Here is a 25,633-nt window from a genome sequence, read left to right on the forward strand (position 1 = left end):
TACACGGGAGAAATAGCAGATTACGAATCGGAACTGCCTGGGATACAAACGTCATGCGTGTAACTAAACTCTTCAGCCAATAAGGGCAAAGGTGTGTCGTCACAGTTTGTGCAGCTGGGTGAGAGGTCGCAATGCATCTAACCGTAATGCATTGCGTCAGGATCAGGATGCGTTGCTTTAAGCCAGCGCTGTAAGCAAGTCGAACGCACCCAATGACTGGACTGGGGAAACAAACTGAAACGCGGACTTAATACAGAGGACTAGTGATGTCAAAACGAAGCTTTTCAAAGCACTGAAGCTTCCTTTTCAAGTGTGTCGAAAAATGGTTCAGTACTCGAAGCCTTCCGAAATGGTGACCATTAGTGACACCAAGTGGTCAAATAAAGAAATAACACTTAATTTTGAGTAAGTGCAGTGAATCTGAATATTTATAAATTGGCAAAAATTCTAATAGTCTGTAGTGCGTCATGAACATTAATGACCTGGTGAAATTGAATGTGACTTCTTGTGGACTGGGAAACCATTGACTTAACTGGGAAGGGGTGCTTGTGTAACGGAAGAGGGCCATTAGTCCACAGATTTTTATTCAGGAACAGTATTTGTTCAACAGTGCGGGGGCTAAGTTGGTTACGTTTTTTATTCACCACTTCTCCTGCTTTGGAGAATACCCGCTCACATGGAACGGAGGACGCTGGAGTGCATAAAAACTGTACTGCAAGTTCGTATAAGTGTGGATACACAGCCTGGTGCATATCCCAGAACCTCAAAGGGTCTTCAGTATGTGGTATATTGGGGTCACTGAGGTTCGCGCCTCATTTTCACTTTTCTGAAGCAGTCACGTGGTTGAGCGCAGAAGGAAGCTTCGGATCACCATGGTCACGTGTTTAGGGTAGAACGGAAGAAGCATCGAAGTTCTGCTTCAGGATGCACTATTGTTTTTTTTTACACATGCCTCGGAGCTTCGGTGTCAAGCTTAACATCACCACAGAGGACTAATGACAACAACCAGAAACAGCTGATCACATGGGGATCCCACACGAGGTTAACGAGGGGGCGTGGCACACGGAAGGAGCGGACGATCGGGGCAGGATAGGGGTAATGTTGGGATAAGATCTTTATCGTTTTGGAAGCCATTAAGAAAAAAATGCTCTTTTTGTTTTATCCTGTTCATTTTGTGTTTAAATGCTAAAAAAAACATATTTAGGTGTAATTTTGGGGGGCTGGGAACCAATTAATTGGTTTTCCATTATTTCTTATGGGAAAAATTCGATCAGAACTCGAACTTTTTAAGACTCGATCCGGAGTCTGGAACGGATTAAGTTCGAGAACCGAGGTACCACTGTATAAGAATAATAGTCAGAAAAAAATATGGCATGTTTCTAACTGCAGTATTTTCTAAATGCTGCTGTTGATCACATGATGAGCCAGCTACCATAAAAAGAGACTGACAGACAGACAGATAGATAGATAGATAGATAGATAGTGCTATTCAAATATTTTATGAGTGCTTTATATACCAAGGTGGACAAAAACAAACCATATTTATAACGTGTGTGGATGAACTTACCAAAACAGACAGAATCTGAGGTGCGTAAGAAAAAATATCTAGTTTTATTTCATTTTTTATTATGCATTTGCTTCTGTAATTGAACGATGCATTCATAACGAACACAGAAATGAAAAACAGCGGCCCTTTGACTATATACACTCTCAGACTCCATGACTTTGTTTCTATATTCTTGTAATCACTGTGGCTGCAGTGCTGTATGATTGCTAGTGGTGAAGCACTTCCTGGCAGATAAGGCGCATGCACTACATCTCGTTCTGCTGGCTCATGTCTGCTGATACACTGTTGAACTCGCTGGCGCGGGTATTCATGCCGAGATACTGCTTCAGGAACTCGCTGAAGCGTTTCTGATTGTTCCACTTCCGGGCAGATTTTCGGACACCTATGAACCCCCCGTATCGCTTCTGCATGGACCTGCTGGGGTCCATCAGCTTCCTGTATCCATACTTGCCTTTCAGGAAGCCCCCAAATCGTTTGGTGAGATTGATGGCTGCCCCCTCGGGTTCATTATCCATGGCTCCTTCCTCCATTTCTGTTCTTTCCTCTTCTTCAGACCCATGTTGCTGGGACCCATATGAGGCACTAAGCTGGGCTGTTCCCAATGCCCGCGCCACATGGTCGAAGCGTTGCAGGGCCTCAGAGTACAACAGCCCACCATCTCCCTGGTTAGCAGGCAATACGGCTGCCACTTCCTCTTCTGCCCTCTTCAGCATTGTGCCACCTGCTGGCCAGGAGGATGAATGCGACTGCTCCACATGTTGTCTACACAGTTCCCAAGTGAGGGCTGGTGAGTCCTTGCTCTCGCACTCCACCAGACAAACCTATACAATAGCCATGGGGTTGAAAAAATCAGCCACGTCTTACACTCCAGTTCATTAGAGTAATGGTGTATAAAAAACATCTGTACCTCATTATCCTCAGTGACACAATTGCGGCACAGGGATAGTTGAGTCCAGAACCTAAATCGTGCCTGGTCATTAATCATACATGTTTAATGATCTGTGTTTGGAAAGAAATACATGTACAAATATACCCAACATTAATGTCCATGTATAAATGTCTGTCTTAAAACCACACAGTTAAGATTACCTATGGTTATCTTCAATTACACCATGATTTTTATCCAGTAACAAATGTGTACTGGGTAGCATGGCGCCTCCGTTGGTAGCACTGTCACCCCCCACCTACAGGGTTGCGAGGCTGAATCCTGCCTTCACTCTGTAGGTGTGTGTCCCTCTCCGAGGGTGTTACTCAAAGGCTGGACGTGTCACAGTGGCACGACAAGGCTGTCCCATTTCAAAGGCTTCTTCGAAAAGAAGCGAGTCCTTCTTTTCCCGGCCAGCGAAGGATCCGCAGGTGGATCCTTCACAGCCCAAACCGTCCCAAGATTCATTACGCGGATTTTTTTGAAGGACCCGGCCTACAAAGGCTATGCCGACTGCGTCCTTCGTAGGAAGCAGCTCTTGAACTGGGACACAGCTTGTATGTCTAGAGTTTGAATGTTCTCCCTGTGTTGGACAGGTTTCATTTGGGTACTCCAGTTTCCCCCTGCAGTAAGGCAAAATAGCATCTGAAAATTGGTGTGTGTGTGTGTATTACATTGTGTATATTATGTGGATATTACATTGTGGGGACCCACATTTTTATCAGTCCCCACAGGGGGAAACTGAATTTTACAAAAATTTGTGACTGCAATCATAGAACTAAAAATGTCTTGTATTTTGTTTAGTTACTTATGGTTATGGATAAGGCTGAGTAGGGGTTAAGGTTGTCATAGCTGGGATTAGGGTTACACCCATAGAAATCAATGGAGAGTCCCCACAAAGATATAGATACCTCATCTGCGTGTGCCTTACGATTGGCTGGCATCTCTTGCGTTGTACCCTTTTGATTTATGAATGGACAGTAATAATATGGTGTGTACCTCAGTAGGGTTAGGGATTAGGGCCTGTGTACCCTGTGGTTGGAAGAGTGACCATATTCCTGCTGGCCCCTTGAACAAGGCCCTTAAACCAAAGCTGCAGTGTCACTTGAATCTGGCTGACCTGCACCCCAACACCAAGCTTTCCTCACCAATATGTCGCTTAGGACCCAAGCCTCTGCTGAAATAGCAAATTTAAATAATAATTACTATTATGTTTCTACCTCCAGCATCTTTCAAAGATGGAAGGACTTTCCTCTGTTCAAAGTCTGTCTACCTCTGCGGTATCAACAGCTTTCAAACGTATGAGGTCATCAAAGCAATACTGGACCAAGGCCAAAACACTCATAAAAATCTATCAAAGACAGGCCTCCAAATTGTCCTTTAAAATCTGTTCTTGCAGGTTAACCATTACATGAAAACTGAGACTTAAAGTCTGGCGTGAAACTTTACAAGACCAAAGGGAATTCTTTCATGTAGGTATTTATCCACATCTGTACAGTCAATAATTGGGGGGGATATTGTTTGGGAGAGAGGTTTTATTCTTTATTTAAGGTTCTGCCAAAGGAGGCCTGAATTGCCTATAAAGGAGTGAACATTTAATTGGCATAAGGCCGATCACCAATATATCTCAAGAAATCAATTAGTCAATGAGGGTTAGGGCAGACAGAATGAACTGCAAGTGGTGGGAGCAAGATTGGGGGGGGGCAGGGGGTTGTCAAGCGAGAAGGGGGTGTCGAAAACACGTTTTCCTCATTTAAATGCAGCAGAACCGCCTGGAAACATCCATGGAGCTTTTTTTCTGTCAATTTCTTGAGCACTGTAGGCATAAGCAGTGCAATAATTATTATGTGGTAGGTAATTAAATCACTGCTGAAATCTTTGCATAAATTAACTTAATCTCCATTTAAGCCTCAAGCTGATATTAGACGAGTAGGAAAGGTTATGAACTACGTTCTAAACTAATAAGAATGACTGTTTTGTGCAAAAATAAATATTGGATAAATTGACCACGAAGGATCCTGGAAACAAAAAATCAACACAAGAACAAAGGGAACTTGACAGGTTCTCTGCTGAGCTGAGATCACAGTTAGGAATGTTGTCTGTTGGCAGTGTGAGGTGAGTGTGTATGACGAGTGATATGAATGTTGTGGAAGGTGGAGACTCACCAGCGAGCTGAAGGATTGTTTCTCTGGGAACAGCAGGCTGCAGGAGAGGCAGTCCCGCTGACAGTCGGACATTCCTGGGTCACATGTGCACAGAAGCAGCAGCAAAGTCCACAGGGACTTCATGACTGCAGTCGCAGGGGAGGGAACAGATATCAGTGGAGGAACCGACAGAGATGGAGAGAGTCGTGGAAAAAATGGGATTCTTCTGTGGGGTATTTCATTGCTGATTGTTAAACTTTAGCATACATTTGGTGAACACTTATGCATATGATCAATTTAAAAACTTATAGTAAAGACATATGCTTGGTGGAGAAGGAAGATATTTGTATACATAATCCATGAATCTGCCATAGCCAATTATTGAGTACAGGGCTATTTTATCTTATTCAGTCCAGGAAGCTATCCTACAAATGTTATACTATGGGGCGGAGGACACACTAGATGTCATCACAGGGCAATACTGATACATGTAGAATCTTCAAGAATGTTTTGCATTGATACTTCTGTAACTACAGAAAGAAACATCATCATTTAGGATATAAGATTTTATTCGGTATTGCATAAATTTTGATTGCCCTTTCTTGCTCATTAGAGTGAACAGTATGATTGTCTTTCCTGAACTATTCTAAAAAGTTAACAGAATTAATCACAATTATTTTGCCCACCTAACATGAGTTAAATAGATCATTCGTCTCCAGGGTAAATACAAAGACTAAAAGACTTTAAAGACCTTTTTTTCTTAATTAACAAAAGTTATTTCCCTTAAATGCAGCTTGAATTAGTTCTTGAGGCATAAATGGAATAGAGGGGATTTTCGGGTTTGTCAACCATTGATTGCTACTTCCCACATTCTGCATTAGTTACCAGAAAAAGATTACAGCTACGTCATGAAAAAATACCGCCTGTCAGGTCCTATTCAGAAAAACTGAATATGTGGGATATAATTTCCTAAAAGAATTGATGAATTTTAACTGCACTAAAGCTTTAATAGTTGTCCATGTGAATGGTCTAGAGGTGTTTAAGGGACAAGTGAATAAAAATATTCTTTATTTTAAAATGAAAAAGAAGACCAGATTGCTCACATTAGAGTTATGCATGCAGTCCTGTTCTGTTGGTGTGTTTGCATGAAAAATCTTATCAAACAATTTTCTGCAGAAGTTAATGATACAGACATGAGAAAAGCAGCTTTGTGGAATTACAGCAAATGCATGACGTTCTAAGGCTATATTTGATTTGATTTAATAACTCCTTTTTCTCTTAACCCCAAACACTAAATTAGACAGTATATTCTAAAACACAACAAAATCTTGATAATGGTTCTTGCATAAGGTACAAAAAGCTAAATGCACTGTTTCAGTCACCTGCCAAATAATCTATATGACATGAAGACCAGCAACATTAAACTCTCCATTAGAGATAAAATCGTACGAGCTTGATAATATCAGTAATATGTACTATTTCAGGAATGAAAGAACTATTAAATCAAACACCATAAGTAACCAAATACAAGATTTTGGCATTTTTAGTTTTTTGATTACATTCACAAATCTTTGTGGGGACCATGAAGAATGGTCCCCACAACATCAAAATAACAGATTTATATTGCACTGGGGGGGGACATTTGGTCCCCACAATTTAATATAAACCTAATCCACACACACACGCACACAAAACTTTCTTTATCTGACAGAAACCAAAGTAATGACTTTGGTCAGAACTAGTTAATATTATTTGCATAACCATCTGAACAACAAAAAATGAAATGCAATTCCCATAGCTGTTATACTGCGTAAATTAATCTATTATTCTGAAACAGTGTACAACTGATTGTGACTGACATGCACAAAATCAACGTACTTGAAAGTTTCTGAGAAAAATCCCAAATCCCAAATTCCTGAATAGCAGAATAATCATAACAGACCAAATGGAAATAGAAGGTTGCAAAAATAGCAGGCAATTAGTGGATAAAGGAAATATAAAAAAAACAGCTTAGCTGGCTTGAAATGCAGATATATTAACGTCAGTTAATAACAAGTTTATAATAATATATATTTTTTAAAATAATGTTTTAAATATATTTTAAGGTTTTTATCATGACATCAGTCTTCCTACAATCTTGCGTTGTTCATCACACTCAACATGCCTCAAACACACGATTAACTGCAAGTTATTATTATTTTTTCTTTACATATATGCTGATATCCCCTACAAATGTCTGGCAAATTTATAAGACATATTTAGAATATTCTTAACACATCTTTAAGTACATTCTAACTATAAGCTGCTATTGCTCAATACCTAATTTATGTTGAAGTATACTACTGCTCTTGAAAAAGTCCACATCTGAGAAGGCACGCAGCAACATAATCTACTGGTGGTCTGTTAGGGACCAGTAACTAGTGCACCCAGCTAATATGAGAAATAATATCCAATTATGGCGCATGGTTACCTCAGAGTAATATTTGCAGGTGAGCTGACAAACAAACCTAAAAATGAACTGAATTTGCAGTCAGTCCCAAAAGAATAAGGCATTCAGGAAATCTTTGGAAGTGCATTCATTTTATTGTTGGGCTATACACATGGGCTATCTGTGTCAGAAACACTGAACATAAACACAACAGGTGCATCCAACCTGCGAAGCCAACACACCTCGACAGGAGAAACTATTTCGATTCTGCCTTTTCAACAGAAATACATAGCTTTTTGACTGCTTTTAATTTGTATATTCTTTACTTCTTTTTACTGTGGTTTTAAAATTCGTGATGACTCATCACGAGATATGTGCAAAATTTGATTTATGCTGGTCTAGTGGGCCCTCTGAGGATTCATCCAATTGTATCTGTTTAAAAGACTGGATGTTTTTCATTTCACAGAGGCTCTACTGGTGCAGAACCTTAATGCAGGGGCAATGTCAGCGTAGCAGATTATTAGGTATGGTGGCTTTCTGTTCAAAGAGTACGTCTTTTGTTTGTACATTAATGTGTTTGGTTCCGGTCTTGGTAATGTCGGCTAGAACATCTTAAGGTTGCTGCAATTTACTGTCCATTCCTATCGCTGCATTTATTTTCTATTCATTTCTTTCGTCCTTCACTGTAGTAAAATATATAAAAGCAAAGGTAGGGCACAGAAAGCAAGTTATTGACTGGACTTATCCAGATTTTTCTGCGTTCACCTCTGAACACACCCTACAAATGTGCCGTCTCTCATTCATTTTAGTGAATCGCAAAGAGCCAAAATGATGCTTGTTTTTTGCCTGTGGACACATTACTGTAATAAACTTGCAGGCTCAACTCATAAGAAAGGTAGCAAATACAAAGAAGTGAATGGAAAGCATGCATAAAGCACTACATAAAGTAAGGGTTAAACAATATGATGAACTTAACACAATATTCTAATGTGACTCCTCAGATGATGCTCAATGCAAAGTCCTACATATTAATTGAAAAAGAATAGCATGTCTAATATTATGATTTTTATACATGTATTAAAAATGAGATCAAATGAAGCTTGCCTTTATTTCAAAGTAAACTAATTGAGTAATTAATTACTAATTGTGTGATGCCCCATGAGACCCGATATCTCCAGTGGCAGTTCTGAGTGCTAGTTAGTTACCATAACCTGAGTTCAGCTGATGGATGTCAAAATCATTGGATAAAAGCAAGTAATGATGAACACCAAGACAAAAATGTCCTAAATTCAGAATATATAGAAAGCCTGTGCTCAATAGAAGAATTAGCCACAGCATAATCAGTTTTATTTTTATTTTAATTGACGATACATGATGTTGTAGTTCACTATGTAATACATTTTTTTATTGAACTAATTATTTTTAGGTAGATAGGTGTATAGTTAGCTGCATAATCACATATTTGTTTATTCCCTTTTTTCCTGAATGTGAAGAAATCTGAAATAAAATATACATTAACATTGTAATATACAATGAAAACTGGAGAAAATCAAGAAGACAGACTAGCTTAAGAATTGTACTGCACTAAGGGGATTAAAGCCAAAGAGACAGTGGTACAATTGGCACAATTGTGCCACAAATGGAACAATTGCCAATATTCCTTACGTTATACCAGTGAATATTAATGAATGCCTTAAGGTATAAAAGCAAATCTCAAAATGCAGGTAAGCTATGCATTAATGAAGTGATTATATATATGTATATAAATATATCAAATACATACACATATATCAAACTATATTGTCATTTAGCTTATTGTGAAATTCTAGACCATAGAATTTTCTGCATTCAAATATGGCTATAAAACAAGCAATACATGTTTTTCCAATTCCCTGGTCCAGTCTTTTACATAAATTACAGTCATTGATTCAGTTCTTGAGCAATATATCTTTAACATTATTTTACATACTGGGTGATTTTACAAAGCATACATGAACAAAATGGGAGTCTGAGCGCGACCCTTGTAAGATAATTTCAGTTTTGGTAATGAATATATAAAATGTACAGACCGTTAGCATTAATGTTTTGAGAGGATTGGAAAAGTGAACATTGAATGAAACCTTCAAAACACATTTTATTCTTATTTTATGGCAATATAAAAGAAATCTAAAATTACTGCAATCACAGGTAATTAAAAAGCGGACAATTTTATGGTTAAATTTGTGCTCTGTGTAAAACTAGGTGTCTATGTTTTTTAGGTAAGTACAATGTAAGATTCTATATGTCTCAAAGATGTCTTCTGTTCTTATCAGAAGTTCTAAAGAGCAAGAAAAGAAAGAAAATGAGCGTACATTTTACATGGTATATATTAATGTACACACAGAAGACAACACAGACATGTTGCTGAGTTTGTGTGTGTCAAGGCAAAGCATTTAGTTTATATAGAATTTCTCCTTATGAGTCCTTAAACATGATTTATGCAACTCACTAATGCCAACCTAATGCTTTCAAACTAAAATTCAAAATTACTTATTAGTATTACTTGTCATTTATAGTTTTATCTGAGTATCTGAGCTACGTTTTGATAAATCTTTTATACAGTGATACAGGACGCTCAAAAATATTAATAGCAGTTACACTTGTAGGACCCAGTGGCCAAAGAATTAGATTAAATACACTGATACCCTTGTCTAGGAATCAGAAGACTATTACTATTATAATTGTATGTAAAACACAGTTCAGTTGTGTAACTGCAGTTCAGTTTTAACAAGTAAAATAAGCAAAAGTAATTTTAATGGAATTAAGAGATTTCATATCTGAAAATCTTTGGGAACAAACAAGCAATTACAAATATCTTTTTCTGCTCTGAAAATCATTGTTAAAGAATAATGAAGAATAATGTTCTGTTTTTAAATGATTTTAATTATAGTCAGTTCCCATCATGCAACTTGGACCTAATTATGATTCACAGATCTCTCTGCTTATGAAGTAACAACGGCCATCTAATGTATACAGTATCAGTAGAAAACACTCTGCTAAGTCATAAAAACTCCAGAACATTAAACATGAAACTGAACTTGGAAATGAAAATTCCATCCAGTCTGAAAAGACACCGATTAGCTGTTCCAACCAATGACATGTCAGGAATTGGAATAATAATAATAATTATTAATAGTTGTTTTTCTTATTGTTGTTACTGTTATTATGAAACTAGAGGTGATAATGCAGGCTTGGAGCTCCAGATCAGACGGAGAGAAAATCTTCAATGGAACACAGCACCATTAAACAGGACCCACAACACAGCGTGCAAGATTATCAGGCAACACATGCCACTGGCTTGTTCCAATACTGTAAAGCCTTTGTATTTTACGGTAGAGCACCATAAAGCACAGTTTGTATTTAAATAAAGAAGTTCATCACACAAGTACAGTTACATTACTAAGTACCTTCTTTGTATTTCAGGAAACAAATCATTACTATTTAAAATGAATTGCAGTTTCAAAGAATATTGCTTTTTAATTACAAATACATCAATCCAGATGAATGGAAGGTAACCCAAGGATAGAGAAATATGCCCTCAGCTGTGTATTTAAAGAAAAACATTTTGACCCATGAGCAATTTAAAATGAAATGATAGGTACAGGAATAAATGAATTATAGCCCAAACACAAAAAAAACAAGAAAGACAATACTGAAATTTAAATACTCAAAAGTAATACATTTTTACAGAACCATTAACAAATTATATAACATAGCTATATAATATAAGCTACTACCAGAATTTGGTTAATATTACTAGTGTACAGTTTTCAGATGAAATTAAATAAAAATTTCCAAGTAAGGAAAGTTAATGCAGTTTACAGCCTTACCTGTATGTTTTGCTGGGATACTGTGTGCCCTGATGTGTTTGAAGGTTACAGTGCGCTTTTTCTGTCTTAGTAACCATGAACTGCATGTTGCTATATCCCCTTCTTATAGTGACACACCCCCTTTTTTTGGTCCAGCCCATCCGTCCCCCCCCCCCCCCCCCCAAAACTCTCACAGACACAGTGATGGAAAGGGAGAGCACGTAAAAGAGAGAGAGAGCAAGAGGGAGAGTTTATCACACATGAAGATTGACAGAAACCCATTACTGAGTCAATGCCAACATATAAGCTGTTTCTTACGTCAGTGATTACGTTTTACGGTATCCCTCCAAATGAGCTAAAAATACACCTTAAGTTATATATAGTTAATTCGCAATCATACCCAATGATCCATAACCTTTTCTTGTCCCAATATCTTGCCCTGTTAATATATCTAAAGCACTCCTTGGACTCCATTTGAATTTCTATACCAACAGACAGTTACAATTTAAAATCAACAAATAACATTTAACTTTGCTTTTATCACATAACATTAAGCTTTGGTTAAATTATATAAATTTCAAATGTGTCAGCTGCTTCTGAAGGTTGAGTTATGGTGATTTATGATTATCAGCACTTGATAATTTTAGTGGCACCTTGAGTGTTTTGGAAACAGAAATCACAATAGACAGAAAAAAATGCTCATTTCTAGATTCAATATCGAATAAAGTCTTAGCTCTAATGAGGTACATGTGACTAATGCTTAGGTTGTACAGTGCATAGATTATTTTAGGGGCTTAATTTCAATGTATGTGAGGGGATACGGAGGAAGCATTATTATCCCCTGATATCACTGACATTTTCCCTGTTGCCATTTCATATTTGGTGGTTTTGCATTGTGAATTTGAGATTTGCATCTCAATTTAGTTTTGCGTTTGGTCTTCATTGAGGCCTTGGCTTCTGTAACACTCAGAAATTTCCTTTAAGGATGAAAGGAGCAGACACCCTGAGCAGAATCTAGGTTGAGACACTGAAAAGAACATGGAATACTGAACACTAGGTGTCATTCCAATTAAGTAGTTTGTTGGATATATACTTTAAGATCCTGCAAGAGGTAGTCTGTTGTTTTTTTTGTTTTTTTTTGCAAGAACAAAAATCAATGAGGATTATTGAAAATCATTTCAATATGCATAACTGGATTCCACACTTTGCTGTTTATTGGTCAAGGATTATGTACTCTGATCCCTAACTGATGACTAATATACTAACAAATATATATTAATTTTCTGAATTGTGTATATAATGGTCTCTGGCTGGGTTGAAATATTCCAGTCATTCAATATCTGGGTAGGAGAAATACATAAAATCTAGAACTTTTGTGCCAACTGTATTGTATGGTTTAGATAGGTATAAAAATATCGATCTATCTGTTTTCAGCCAGCACTTATGCAACAGAGTGGTGGTCGATTTCAAGAAGCGTGAGACACAAGGGCCACACACACTGGACAGGATCTCCTACAAGCTACTCTGGCCCCCACTATATTAAGGCTAGTTCTGAGTCATTGTTTCACCAGAACAACATGTCTCTGAATAGTGAACTTAGAGAACACAGTCAAGTAGTAAATATGTGAACAATATAAAAAGCAGCAGATATATAAAGACATACCTCTTGACTCACGTTCATATTCAGCTAGCTAACAAAAAGTGTTTTAAATTACTAGAATAACCTTTATATGACAAATGCAAAACCTGACAGATTATATGAGCAAAATATTATAAAATATTACCAGAGGTGGATAGTTCAGGGGCTAAGTCAGTTTTACCTGTGGCTTGACTTATCAGGTATCAGGGCTAAAATACTTGGGGCTAATGTTGGCCACGCTGCAAAGGCATTATTACAGGATAGGTTCAACAAAATTCAACGAAGAAAAAGTGAATGGTTGGTCAGCACTCTCTTAATTAGGTGCCATGATCTTGCTAAAGGTCTATGTATTTAAATAATGAGACATTGAGAATCTGAGCACAACAATAACTAAATGGAAAACTATTGTTTTGTATTTTATTGTTAATTGACCTTTGATACATCTTTTTGGGTAGATTTGGATATCAAACACTGCTGAAATGACTCATAGTATCTACACAGACCTAGAAGTTGAATTAAAGAGCACTCCATGCTCACGGTAAGTTTACTGGAAATATTAACATCTACACTAAGAAATGTGCCAGCACTACACGCATTGTGTGGGTTGTATTGTGATTTCTAAAATGAATACAGCATATGGCACAATCGTTAGAACCCATAATCGTTAGAACCCATAATTCCTCAGTCATTTTGGTCTCAGCATTTAAACAAAGATTAATATTAAGGTGATAACAAAATTAGAACTCTGCTATTCCAACTATGATTTCAACAGTGTAGCATACAGACCAGAACTGTTTATATACACTTATACATGGACAAACATTTTGTGATCCATTACTTGTTATCCTCGAAATACTGATAGCATAAGTATTTCAGATGCAAGTCAAAGGAGATGAGAGGAATACATAAAAAAGAAGGAGTAATGTGTAGTTCTGTGGAATTGTGTTCATGTTTGGAAGGTTGTGGGATTGAATCCCATAAGTGGTACAGCAACCACATCACCATTGAGCACAAGCCTTGATTCCAAATACGCCGTTAAAATATTAATTGAAATGTTAAAAAAGGTAAAAATACATATTGGAATCTTTATACTGATGGTACATACCTAAGATCTGATCAAAAACTTTCTTGGCAACCAACCAAGGAATTTATAATACAAAAAAGATTTTAACCACCATGATACACTGTGTGTGTGTTGACACGAGAGAAGGAAAAAAAATTCGGACAATTAGGCATTTGGCTGTGATACAGCCATTAGACGTTTCCCCAAACAGGAAAGGTGTCTCTGTGAGTCTCAGCTGAATGACGCAAATAACCGGATTTAACAGCTGTGAAGCATGTCAATAGCACAGAGGAAGTAGGACTAGGGTAACAAATTGCTGCCAGTGGCTGCCACAGCTCCCAGGATCCTTTCTAGGACACAAGAGCTCCACGGCCAGACGCTGACTTTGCTGGTTACGATAGCAATGTCGCTCTTTACAACTGGGACGCCAGTCTGTGGCTGAGGAGGCCCAATGGAAAACGTCAACATTTTCACCAACATTGGGCAAAAGGAGCCAGGTTATAACCGGCAAAGCACAGCGAAAAAAAAAGCAATTCAGCTTCAGAACATAATTTGTAGCTAGTAACCTGCATCGTACCTTTTCAAATTTCCTCTAATGTTATTAGCCCTTTACTACAGACATATGTGCAGGATGCCTGAAGTTGATTTTATCTGTACATGACATATGAAATAGATTTTTTTTATTACTCTTTGAGCACATGTAATTGTATTTTCTAGCATGCAGTTTGCCGCATAAGACAACTGCAGCGACTGCAGTGTCCTGCTGGGGAAAAACAGAAACTATCACATTTAGCAGAATGATACATGATTCTCAGAGTATAACTCTCATGTGTTTTATGATTAATGAGCTATAATTTTAGGCGGCAAAGTTTTGTCTGGGGCTTCTAACGATTGTCTAGTCTTTAGGTTAAACACACACACACACACAAAAAAAAAATAGATATAATTAAATCAGAATGGCATAGGAAAAAATAATATTAACAGGGATGTCATAGGAAGAGCAGAAATTTCCTGGTAACAACAAAAGACACATTCTTGCTGCAGAAGTATATTTACCAAATTCCAGGCTTTTTATATCCTCTTGGAAAGGCAAAAAATTAGAAATCAGACCACAAATATTTTGAGGCAAACTGGATAATTAAAAAAAAACATGTCTAATTTATTATAATTTACTAAAATTTGATTAGGTCCCAACTAACCTGTTGCAACATTTCTGAGATTGTTGCGATTCATCCTTAGCTGGGTGAACTCTGCACGTTCATTGATGATGGATGAACAATCTGAATTCTGTACAATCTGAGGACTTCTGTCATACATCTGTAAGTGTTTGAACTTCAGCTTCAGGCTACTTGCAGTCAATAATCTCCTTAGTGAAATGCGTGTGAAGATAACAGAATAACCCACCCAGAACCAGGCCTTTTTAAAATTAAATGCCAGATATGTATGTATACTCATAATTAAAATAATTGTTCAATATTCTCATTTGCAATTTTTGTTATTTTCCTTGTGTAACATTGTGATTTGATGTGAAATGCTTGCATATTAAGTAATCATGTCTCATGTAGAGTTCCATAATATGCATGTAAAAAATATGTGATTTGCAAAAGAGCAGCCCTTGTTTTTAAAGGTTTTGATGGTCTGGTCTAGGCCTTTTGTTGCCAATAAGTAACAATATATAAATATATACAACATATAATATAATACAATATATTTCTTGATATATATTAATTACATAAAAGTCATCTTACTGATCAATCCATAGCTCATTTATGAATGTTTATATAATGCTTATAAGGGCATTTCATTGGCACAACTTAATTAATTACAAGTAATTACAAGTTATAAAGGTCTATGGCCCTTCACAGAACATTTAACTAAGAGACTGGAGGTTGTTCTTGCTTTTTAACATTTAATTCAATCTGTTCCACTCACTCTATATTTGTAAATGAATTAGTACATTGAATGTAATCATACTTTGGTCAAAGAATACATAGATATGGAATTAGTCCTGAACTTCAACACACCCGTCTTTCTTTTAGCGGATGTTTCCATTTATTCATGACGATTTTGTCAGATGGCGGGATGTCATTAGTGAAGTGTTCCCTAAGGCAGAAATTTTCATTAAGCAATGCCCCAATTTCAAACACGATTACTCAAATCAGCTCTCTGCGCTCTAGTGGTCAAAGTCCCTCTTGATTCGGGTGAAGCACTGAATGACGAGCGACTATGACACAGCTTTCAATCTAAATGTCCCTGTTAGATCCCCACAGCATAGGCCGTGACGCGACCTTGAGCCCCGAGGTGTAGGACATTGTGGTGCCCGGTAAAATTCAGTTTGCTCATATCGAAAGTAATTCATCTCGACTGTCATATTTGTGGTCAAGTGAAACATTAAGTTAGGAGCATATTTTTTTCATTGTCTGATGCTCAGGCTCAATAACATTTGAATCCAGACAGAGTCTTGCGTGAGAGTCATTACTCAGTTTTGGCAGAAAACTGTTAAATGAACAAGTTAATCAAAGTGCTCAAAAATTCAAGATTCTTCATCGTCATAACATAAATTGGTTTAACTATATTACAAGATCACAAAGATTTATGGCCTACGGCGAGAGCACTTTCTTGACTATGGTAATGACTGAAGAATACATTTTAACAAAAAAAAAAGTAGCTGTCAAATAATTTGATGATTTAACTGAATATAACATATAATACACCTTTTGTTTTTAAATCAGAAGCATTCTGATATCAAAATAAATTAGCCATGAGGTACCCATGTTGCTATTACAGTGAATCTATCTCATTGTTTTCAAGAAAGATGCAGAAAACAAGAGCAGATAGGCATCTGAGCTTGGGATATAAGCAATCATCACTTCGCAAGTGAAAAACTATTATTAGAAAGGAATAACATGTAAGGGTTTAATAGATAATCAATACTCAGTCTTTCAAGCATTGATCTGTTCTGTAACATAGTTACTGGAATGCTATCCAGGACTGAAACTTAATTATTTTCAACTAATTGAAGCAGATACTGGTTGAAATAATCAATGTATATGGATGATATTATGTGTAAAATTATAATTACATTCCTAATCACCTAAATTATATCATTTTCAAGAAGCAACCTCATTATCCCATACAGATATAATTAATCAAACTGATGACAAGACAACAAATGAAGGCTAACACTATTTGAGGGATTATAATTTATCGAAGGAGGAATTTGTCAATGAGCCATTGTACACCTAGTAATAACTGCTTATTACAACATGTACTGTATTTAGCTTAAAATTGTTTAAAATCAGGAGCATTATATATGGATACAAGGACTCAAAATTATTAGTCCATTGTCCAACTAAGTGAATACCTTGTTAAATAAAAGCCAAGTGATTTCTATAATCATGTTCTGGATCCTACCTCCAGACTGGGAATGGCAGACTTCAGACACACATCAGTGTGCTCATATGGTTTGCCAAGGCAAAAATCATATCCATTAATTTAATCAACATCACTAATTAAACACTCATTAAGTATTGGAACACTTAATGAGTGTTTAAAAGTTACCCTGAAGAAGGATGATAAACAAAAGGAGAATGTGAAGGAGAAAAGAACACAGCATCGATAGTTTAGGGATTATTCATTTGAGTATTATGATTTTGGTTTGAATGTTCCGTTTTATTTATTTGTTATACATATTATACAGTGCAAGAATATTGATGTCTATCATAGATATTATACCGTGCAAGAATAGTGCTGTCTATCATAGATATTATACAGTACCTGTTTACATGCGTGAAAGGACGAGACTGAGATTCCGGACAGAGACATGGATGTTCATTTCCAGAGACTAAGAGATGAAATGGTTTAATTAATACAAGAGTTTTGGGCAATATTATAAAATCAAGAAATCAAAAAAGCTTAAAATTATGGTTGCTAAAGTACTGCATGTTAAAATGTTGAAATTACAGCCCACACAAAATGGTCATCCTTTGAAGCATGGAAAGCAAATATACAGCTTGATCAATATAGACTGAAACAGTATTTATGCATTTACATGTGAATTAGATTCAAAATAAAATGAAGAGGGAAAAAATGGCCTGGATGTTGTGCGATAGGATAAACCTTATCTCTGTGACTGCAGTTCTTGTGTACTGTGAAGGAATTGGCTATTATGTTGACTCTTGCACTCAGGAATTCAATACATCTTGGGCAGGAAAAATTGGGATCTTCATATGTTTCCAACATACCGATGTATTGATGCCATGATATTTCTTTAAGGATATCTTTCTACTTGATAACAATCACTTTAATGGAATCATTGTGTCACTGTCCTAGCTGCCAAAGTTTCCAAGCAGTTGTGTACACTTTTGGTCAAGCACCCTTGAAAGACAAACTATATTCTATCAATCTTCAAAAACTGCTGGCATCTAACAATCGCAGAAGAAATATAGAGCAAACAAGAAGTATTTCCTTTAGTACTGGAAGGTAGGATGGATACTGAATTGAAAACTAGGAATTTTAACAGAATTTCTAAGGAGATGTTAAACTATGACGCATGTCAGTATTGATAATGATCACTGAAGGTTAACTTATCTTAATAAATTACATCTCTGTGCGCAGGACTTCAAAAATCTAAATGGCCAAAATCCAAGTTGTCTTAAATAAAATATTAAATTTGTTTTCATGTTAGAATGAAGCTGCATGGAATAAAACATTCACCCTGCTACCCTAATCATGTTACTTGGCTGGAAACTGGATTGATGAATAGAGAAAATTTTCAGCCATTTTATATAGGGCAGTATTTAATACATGCATATACATTTAATACATGCTTTCATTCAATTTTTATGGAAAATACAACATGTCAATATGCAAAAAAAACCCCATTAAATTAACAAGCAGTAATACACCACGCTATTCTGGTGTTTTCATATGCCACTTTTGTCATAAACTTAAAGATTTTTATAATTTATTTACAACACACTAGTAGCTATTTATTTAGATTGCACCGGTAGTGTGTCTCCATGTATATCTGGAAGTCATTCCTCAAAGTGGCAATGTCTTGTGAGTCACCTTAAAAACATCATAACTTGATGGAGTTTTATTTTTACATTGACCTTGTTTCGAAAACCAAAAAAAAGAGCAGAAAAACTACAAGCAGTGTGCAGCTTAGGACACGTCCACAATCGTTTGGCATGTTTTTGTATTTCCTTTGGATCTGTGAGGCCTGTTAGACAATAGAGCAGATTGTACTTGAGTGCATTTAAGAATAAGAAAGATAATTCAGTATGAGTGCATCTCAGCTTGCCACAGAGACAGTGTCCCTGATGGATGTGTATATATTAATGTTGCTGAACACAGCAGGTGGCTGTCAGGCGTGACCAGCAAAACGCATGATGCTACAATAGCCTGACGCAATTCATAGCTTAACAGGCTCAATTTCAGATGTTGGCCTGTGCTAGTTACTAATTAACGAGGCACCAGTGATCTGATCGAAAGAACCTGGGAGACATTCCAGGTAATCTCCGCTCCTATTCATCACTGAGCAAAGCACAATTTTTCTGGCTCTATAGGCTAACTGGCAAAAAAACAAGGTGCAATTGCTACTTATATCCCCTCAGTTTTAAGCAGTAGATGACCTCTGTTTGCTCTAGACATCGATAAATACCTCTAGTCTTGCTCGTGGGAGTTTTACTTACACAAAAATGTTCTGAGGGCAGAACAACAAAATGATTGTTTCAGAGAGATAACCAACCAGATTATAGAGGAGGCGGGACCAAGACATCTGATTGGTTGGTCTGACATCTGACCAAGATCTGATCGGTTATCTCTCTGAACCAATCATTTTTCGTGCTAATTTTCAGTCTGGGAGTTTTATGCCCAGTTCCAGCCTATTTTGTCTTTGTGCTGGGAGAACTTTGATAAATGATGCCATAGTAGAAGGCTTATTATCCCAATAAATTTATTATTGACATTTCCAGAAGAAAATAATAAATAGTATATTGAACTATTAAAGCAATTTTTCAGCCCCGCCTGGTCTTTGTGTAACATTCATCACTTGAGAAACTTCCAGTGATTAGCAATGGCAAGAAATTGGTTGTGGCGCCTCTGCAGCTTCCACATTGTCTTCCTCTACAATTTGATTGGTTATCTCTCTGAACCAATCATTCTTCATTCTGCCCTCAGAATATTTAAATGTAAGTAAAACTCCCATGAGCCGAAAAACAGCCTGGGAATTTGCTGATCACAATCAACTGGTATATAGGTCATATAATTTTGGGGTTGGGGAAGAAAGACCAGCCATTCCAAGACCTGCTCACCAGAACGATCCCCACACTTTCCAATGGTCAGTCCATGCCTGCTGGTGATGAATAAGCTCTCAGTAACCACTGTAGTGCTTTATAGAAGCTAAATAAAGTTTAGTTGAGTTTACGATGTCTGCTTCAATGATATAGGCCAATTTGGTAAACGTGCATATAATCGTATCACCACAGTTGTGTCATGGATTCATGACTTTAAATTTATGTTAAATCGATTTCATTTTAATCTCGCACATAATAAATACTCAAAATGAGCTTTGACACTTCATAAATTAAATGCTGCATTTACAGTAATTTTTTTTGAAAATAAAATATTGAACACTGAAATATATTTATTCTATTCTGACACAACTAAATCAATTAATTGTGTGGAACAAACAATAAGTCACAAACACAGCAAAGCTCGCTTCAGGAAGGGTCAAAGTATAATAGTTTGAAGGAAATGAATCCATAAACTTTCCTACACCGTCTATAAAAGGTCCAGCAGCAAAAAAAAAATGTTGTACTGACAAGGGTGAGAATTTTTAGAGAGGTTTTATCTTCCCTCCCAGCTCCTGTTCAGCGTTATTTTTCAAGCCATACAGATAAGACTGTGAAAAACTAAGTGTTCAGTAACAGAAAAAGGAAAAAAAACAATGAAATATTGTCAGCCACTCTGAAACCCCAGCAAGCACTATAATAAAATACACCCCATACTAAACTGTATTGTAAGTCTCCTTCAGCAGAATGTCCTCTTTTGGATCAGGCAGAATCTTCAATCTGTTTAGTTATTCATTTTAATGGAGGGGTGGCATGCTGACGCAGTGCTTAGCAAACCTCTGAGACCAGGGTTGTGTGTGTGGAGTTTGCATGTTCTTCCCATGTCATTGTGGGGTTTCCTCTGGGTCCTCTGGTTCCCCCTACAGTCCAAAAACATGCTGAGGTTAATTGGAATTGCCAAGATTGTACATGTGCGAGCTGATGGTGAATGAGTGTTACCCTGGAAAGGGTTGGTGGCCCATCCAGGGTTGTTTCCTGCCTTGTGCACATAGGCTTCATATATATATACAGTATATACTGCATTACTATATTCATATATTATATACTGCAAAATGTTAACACTGATAGTTATTAATCACTTCTTCATTTAATACATCTGTTGAAAGATGCGCATCTAACAAATACAGGTAAATATTGTAATTCAGGACTTAAAGGATGGTAAAAATGCTCATTTCTGATTCATTAGTAAATACAGCTTTTAATTATCTCTTTAATTAACTGGAAATTATGCTTTTAACAGATAATTCTTGATAATTGATGCAGAGCCGTACGTGATGTTTTAAGAGTCGAACTAACTGTATAGAAAACTGAAGAGTCATTAATAATCCAGAGGAAAAAACCACTTATGTCAGTAAACAGTCTGGGACATTTCTTTTCCTCTAAGTGAAGACTAATGGCCAAAGCTGTTCAGATGGCATACTTAAAATCTAGAGAAAAGCCAGATGGATCGATTTTCATGTTTTAAGTATTACTAGTGAGTGAGAATAACAGCCTGTAAATAACTTGCTTACTCAGCTGTTGAATTACCCTAATATGCTCCATTTCCTGCATCTAAGGCTACAATTGATTAAAGGAAACAGATCACCTAAAAAGTAGAGAGCTAAGAAGCAAAAAAGGTCTTTAATCATCTACACATCATTGTTTAAATTAGTGTGTGAGAGAACAATAAGCACAACCATGTTTGCAAAAAAGTTTGCATTGTAAAATGCAAATAAAAACATAAGGCAGTGATTTACAAATCATATAAACCCATATCTAAAACAGCAAACACAATCTTTGACAGAGTTGTGAACCTCTCCCCATCTTCACTGCACAGAGCGGTGAACCTCTCCCCATCTTCACTGCACAGAGCGGTGAACCTCTCCCCATCTTCACTGCACAGAGAGGTGAACCTCTCCCCATCTTCACTGCACAGAGCGGTGAACCTCTCCCCATCTTCACTGTACAGAGCGGTGAACCTCTCCCCATCTTCACTGCACAGAGCGGTGAACCTCTCCCCATCTTCACTACACAGAGCGGTGAACCTCTCCCCATCTTCACTGCACAGAGCGGTGAACCTCTCCCCATCTTCACTGCACAGAGAGGTGAACCTCTCCCCATCTTCACTGCACAGAGCGGTGAACCTCTCCCCATCTTCACTGCACAGGGGCTCTGCCTCTCTGAGTGGCTCTTTTTATACCCAATCATCTTACTGACCTGTTGTCAATTAATCTAATTTTTAACTTGTTCTCCTCTCTTACTTCTTACTGTCCTGTTGCAACTGTAATCACATCATTTCCTCAGGGATTAATAAAGTATTCTGAATAGCTGGTAAATATCTAACCAGGTGTTTTGTTTTAGCATTTTCCAGTCTTTTGTTGCTACTGGTGTTTTGTTGCTTTTTTTGAAATGTGTTACTGGAATCAAATTCAAATTTTGCATATATTTCTCATAAAGCAATTAAATTTCTAAATTTGAACATTTCATATGTTGTCTATTTTCAATTAAATATGGATTTATATGATTTGCAAATCAGTGCATTCTGTTTTTAGTTACATTTTACACAGAAAAAGATTTGAAATGGTAAACATTTCAGCTTCCTTTGAAAAAAACCTTTGTATAGCTTGAGTTAAAATAGGAGAGATAATAAATGGAGATGTGCAAGATCGTATGGGGGCATCATTTCTATATTTTAATGGGCTTCTGTCTAAACCTGAAAATGGGTTTAAATTCTGTAATACAAATGGCACCTGTTTCATGTGCAGTAGCATAAAGTTGGCTGTAGTTTTTAGCTTTACATTTATTTTCTGTATTCTATGGTTTTGCATAAAAGCCACTTGAGCATTTGAAAGGTTCTAAGAAACCATCCATCCTGTCCATCCATCGCCTGACACACGAACACTAAGCTGTTTGTAGATGCCGCGTCTTGGAACTGCAAGGCTGAAAAGAAAACCTCAGTTCTGCAGGAGTGAGGTAGCAGCAGACCCATCAAAGCTTCCAGAAACACACATTGACACAAACATATGTGTCTCCTACCATTTCAAATGTGCATGAACATACATGTATATGTTTTCAATGATTCACAAGGACCAGGAAATTCACCAAGTATTACTCTTCATTATGGCTGTTGCCATAATGTTTTGGCATTTAGCACATATTCATACCAAAAAAAAGCACATGGCACAAAGAGATTTGTGGTGCATTGGGTTAGGATAATGTCTGTGGTCAGGGTCATTGGTTCAAATAATAGTGATTTCATCATTGGATCCTTCGAGCAAGACCCTTAACCCCCATTGTGCCAGAGACTGTCTGATCCTGCATTTTCAAGTATGCATGTTGCTTTGGATAAAAGTGTCAGCTAAATAAGGAAAAAATGTAACCAAGGTGATTGACATAAACAAATGTATCATAAGAACATAAGAACATAAGAAATTTACAAACGAGAGGAGGCCATTCGGCCCATCAAGCTTGTTTGGGGAGAACGTAACTAATAGCTCAGAGTTGTTAAAATCTTATCTAGCTCTGATTTAAAGGAACCCAGGGTTTTAGCTTCCGCTACACTAGCAGGAAGACTATTCCATACTCTGACTACACGCTGTGTAAAGAAGTGCTTCCTCAAATTTGTTTTAAAATGTTCTCCCTTCATACTGCATTGAATGAATGATCCCAAGCTCTACTTTTCAGAGTAGAAATGTATGTGTGAGGTGAACATACCGTTCTCTCTCCAGCCCAAGGCACCTTTTTAAATAGGATTTTCTCCAGCACCCACATGCTGTCGTCAGAGTATTTCAGGACCACCCACAAGTCTTTTCCATAACATCGATACTTCTTTTCAAGGTAAGAAGTTTAAATAGTTGAAATGTTTGAAGAATCCTGAGAAAAAGTACGGCAGGTGATGTTGAAGAAGAAAATCTTCTCATGAGAGCTGGGTTTAAATAAATATTTAGGGTATAATACACTTTGTTATTGAACATAAAGTATTTCAAACTGAAATGCAAACAAATTATTGTTCTTGTACTGGAAGGACATATCTTACGTATTTCATCCCCAAAAAATATAATTTAACAGAATGCTTTGATCTTCACTTCCGGAGCTGGAGCAGACTTACAGCGCTAAATATTTCAAGGCACTAAATGCAAACTTGAATATTAATTTCTTGAATATATGAATTTTAATAACATTCTCTAGTTTAAAAAGCAGTGGATCTACTACTGCCGGATATTAGAATCCTCGGCCGGGTGAAATACCTGCGTGAGACTCCTACTCAGATAAGAACATTTAATCTGGTACTAAAAGCATGAGAAAACCAGCCAAGCTCCTACAGAGTGAAGAAAGTGCAAAAAGAAGAGAGAGTAAACCTAATGGACTGGAGGACATGGGTACAAACTAAAGGCTGAGCAAAGACAAGAGACTAAAATAATGTGGAAAGAGGAAGGGGTTGGGACAGCAACCTTCTGGCTTGCCTTAGGAATGAGATGACACACTTGAGCTCCTTTTAAAGGAATCAACTATGTGACATTTCCTCCTTAAAGCAACTTGGCCTTTACTTCATACTCCCGTGTCTTAAAAAAAAAATAAAATAAAGCCCATAAAATAACATTTCCACGTGTGCGACGCCCGACGGTCACCTTCCTACCACGTCACACACCCTCAGCTCCCAATGAGCTCAAATTGTCTTTAGCGTCTTTTACAAAAAAAAAAACCTGGTGAAGGTGTGTGTGGGGGGGGGCAGCTTGTAGGGCTTATAAGTAACGAACAGAGCTGCATAAGCAGGGGCGATTTTAGGATTTGACCCTTAAGGGCACTCAGACCCCTGAAAAAATACAGGACCCCCCTCCCCATCATTTTTTATTTATTTTTTTTGCCGAAATTTCCCAAGAGGAGGGGGGGTGCCCACAATGAAGTTTGCCGAACCGCGGGGTATGAAATGTATATGAAAATCCAGGGCCAATTGCTAAATGGTTTTAGAAAAACTATTTTTCAAGGGGTGAAGCCCCTAAAAATAGGGTCTATCCACAGATATATACATTTGTAGAAGTGTTATTTAAATACATAACTGGTGTTTATAAATGAAATCAACATTCAATGAATATAAAAAATATGGTTTAAAGTGAATGTTCCTGGAGTTGATGATATTGTCACCATCCTGATAATAGTAGCACATACTTTGCATGCAACAATGCAAATAAATAATTATGGCAGAGCAGAGAGTAGTATAATTGGGTATCAGAAAGCCAGACAAATACGGCTTTTCCGGAAGACTGTAGGGTGGTGTCCGATACAAGGAGCTCATAGTTGTTTCTTTGAAGTGAGTGTCATCAGGATAACCATGCTAGGAGGCTGGCAACTGAATAAGAAGGATTTACCAATTCTATTTATAGGCAAAGCTCAATTGTCAAAAACAGCTCAGTGAAAACAGTGTAATTTATACAGGTATACAAACTCGGCTCTCTGGTTGTGTATTAAAAAGTAATATTCAGTATAAATATTTAATTATTTTTAAGGTTTGTAACTACTGTGAATTACTCTCAATCATGAAATGAGTAAATAGTGATCATGAAATAATGTTTATGTATATATGTATGTATGTATTCATGTAACAACAACTAAAATTTAAATCAGAAAGAACCATTTAGAACATCTTAATGTAAGAAATCAGTAAGAAAACTTCTAACCATGTATTG

The 25,633-nt window shown here is 36.9% G+C and overlaps 1 protein-coding gene and 1 long non-coding RNA gene across 2 annotated transcripts; one reads left to right on the forward strand and one right to left on the reverse strand.

Annotated features, from left to right (window-relative positions):
* Nucleotides 1-953: 953 nt before the first annotated feature.
* On the forward strand, nucleotides 954-22,364 carry LOC140578399 (uncharacterized). Its single transcript, XR_011982546.1, has 3 exons — nucleotides 954-1,095; nucleotides 2,121-2,354; nucleotides 21,787-22,364. It is a non-coding gene; the product is annotated as an uncharacterized lncRNA (long non-coding RNA).
* LOC111850390 (prepronociceptin-like) lies at nucleotides 1,605-10,990 on the reverse strand. The gene is made up of 3 exons (XM_072699102.1): nucleotides 10,934-10,990; nucleotides 4,658-4,782; nucleotides 1,605-2,388 (listed from the first exon to the last, which is right to left on the reverse strand). Exons 2-3 carry the CDS (start codon nucleotides 4,778-4,780, stop codon nucleotides 1,813-1,815), a joined length of 699 nt encoding a protein of 232 aa, XP_072555203.1. The 5' UTR covers nucleotides 4,781-4,782; nucleotides 10,934-10,990; the 3' UTR covers nucleotides 1,605-1,812.
* Nucleotides 22,365-25,633: the final 3,269 nt, after the last annotated feature.

Source organism: Paramormyrops kingsleyae, chromosome 14 (genome assembly GCF_048594095.1).
Source record: "Paramormyrops kingsleyae isolate MSU_618 chromosome 14, PKINGS_0.4, whole genome shotgun sequence".
NCBI classification, from domain to species: Eukaryota; Metazoa; Chordata; class Actinopteri; order Osteoglossiformes; family Mormyridae; genus Paramormyrops; species Paramormyrops kingsleyae.

Excerpts from the sequence above, each read along its gene's own strand:
- LOC111850390 (XM_072699102.1), bottom strand. The coding sequence starts at position 4,780 with ATGAAGTCCCTGTGGACTTTGCTGCTGCTTCTGTGCACATGTGACCCA. Across the intron at positions 2,389-4,657 it reads AACAATCCTTCAGCTCGCTG|GTTTGTCTGGTGGAGTGCGA; the intron begins GTGAGTCTCCAC and ends GCTATTGTATAG.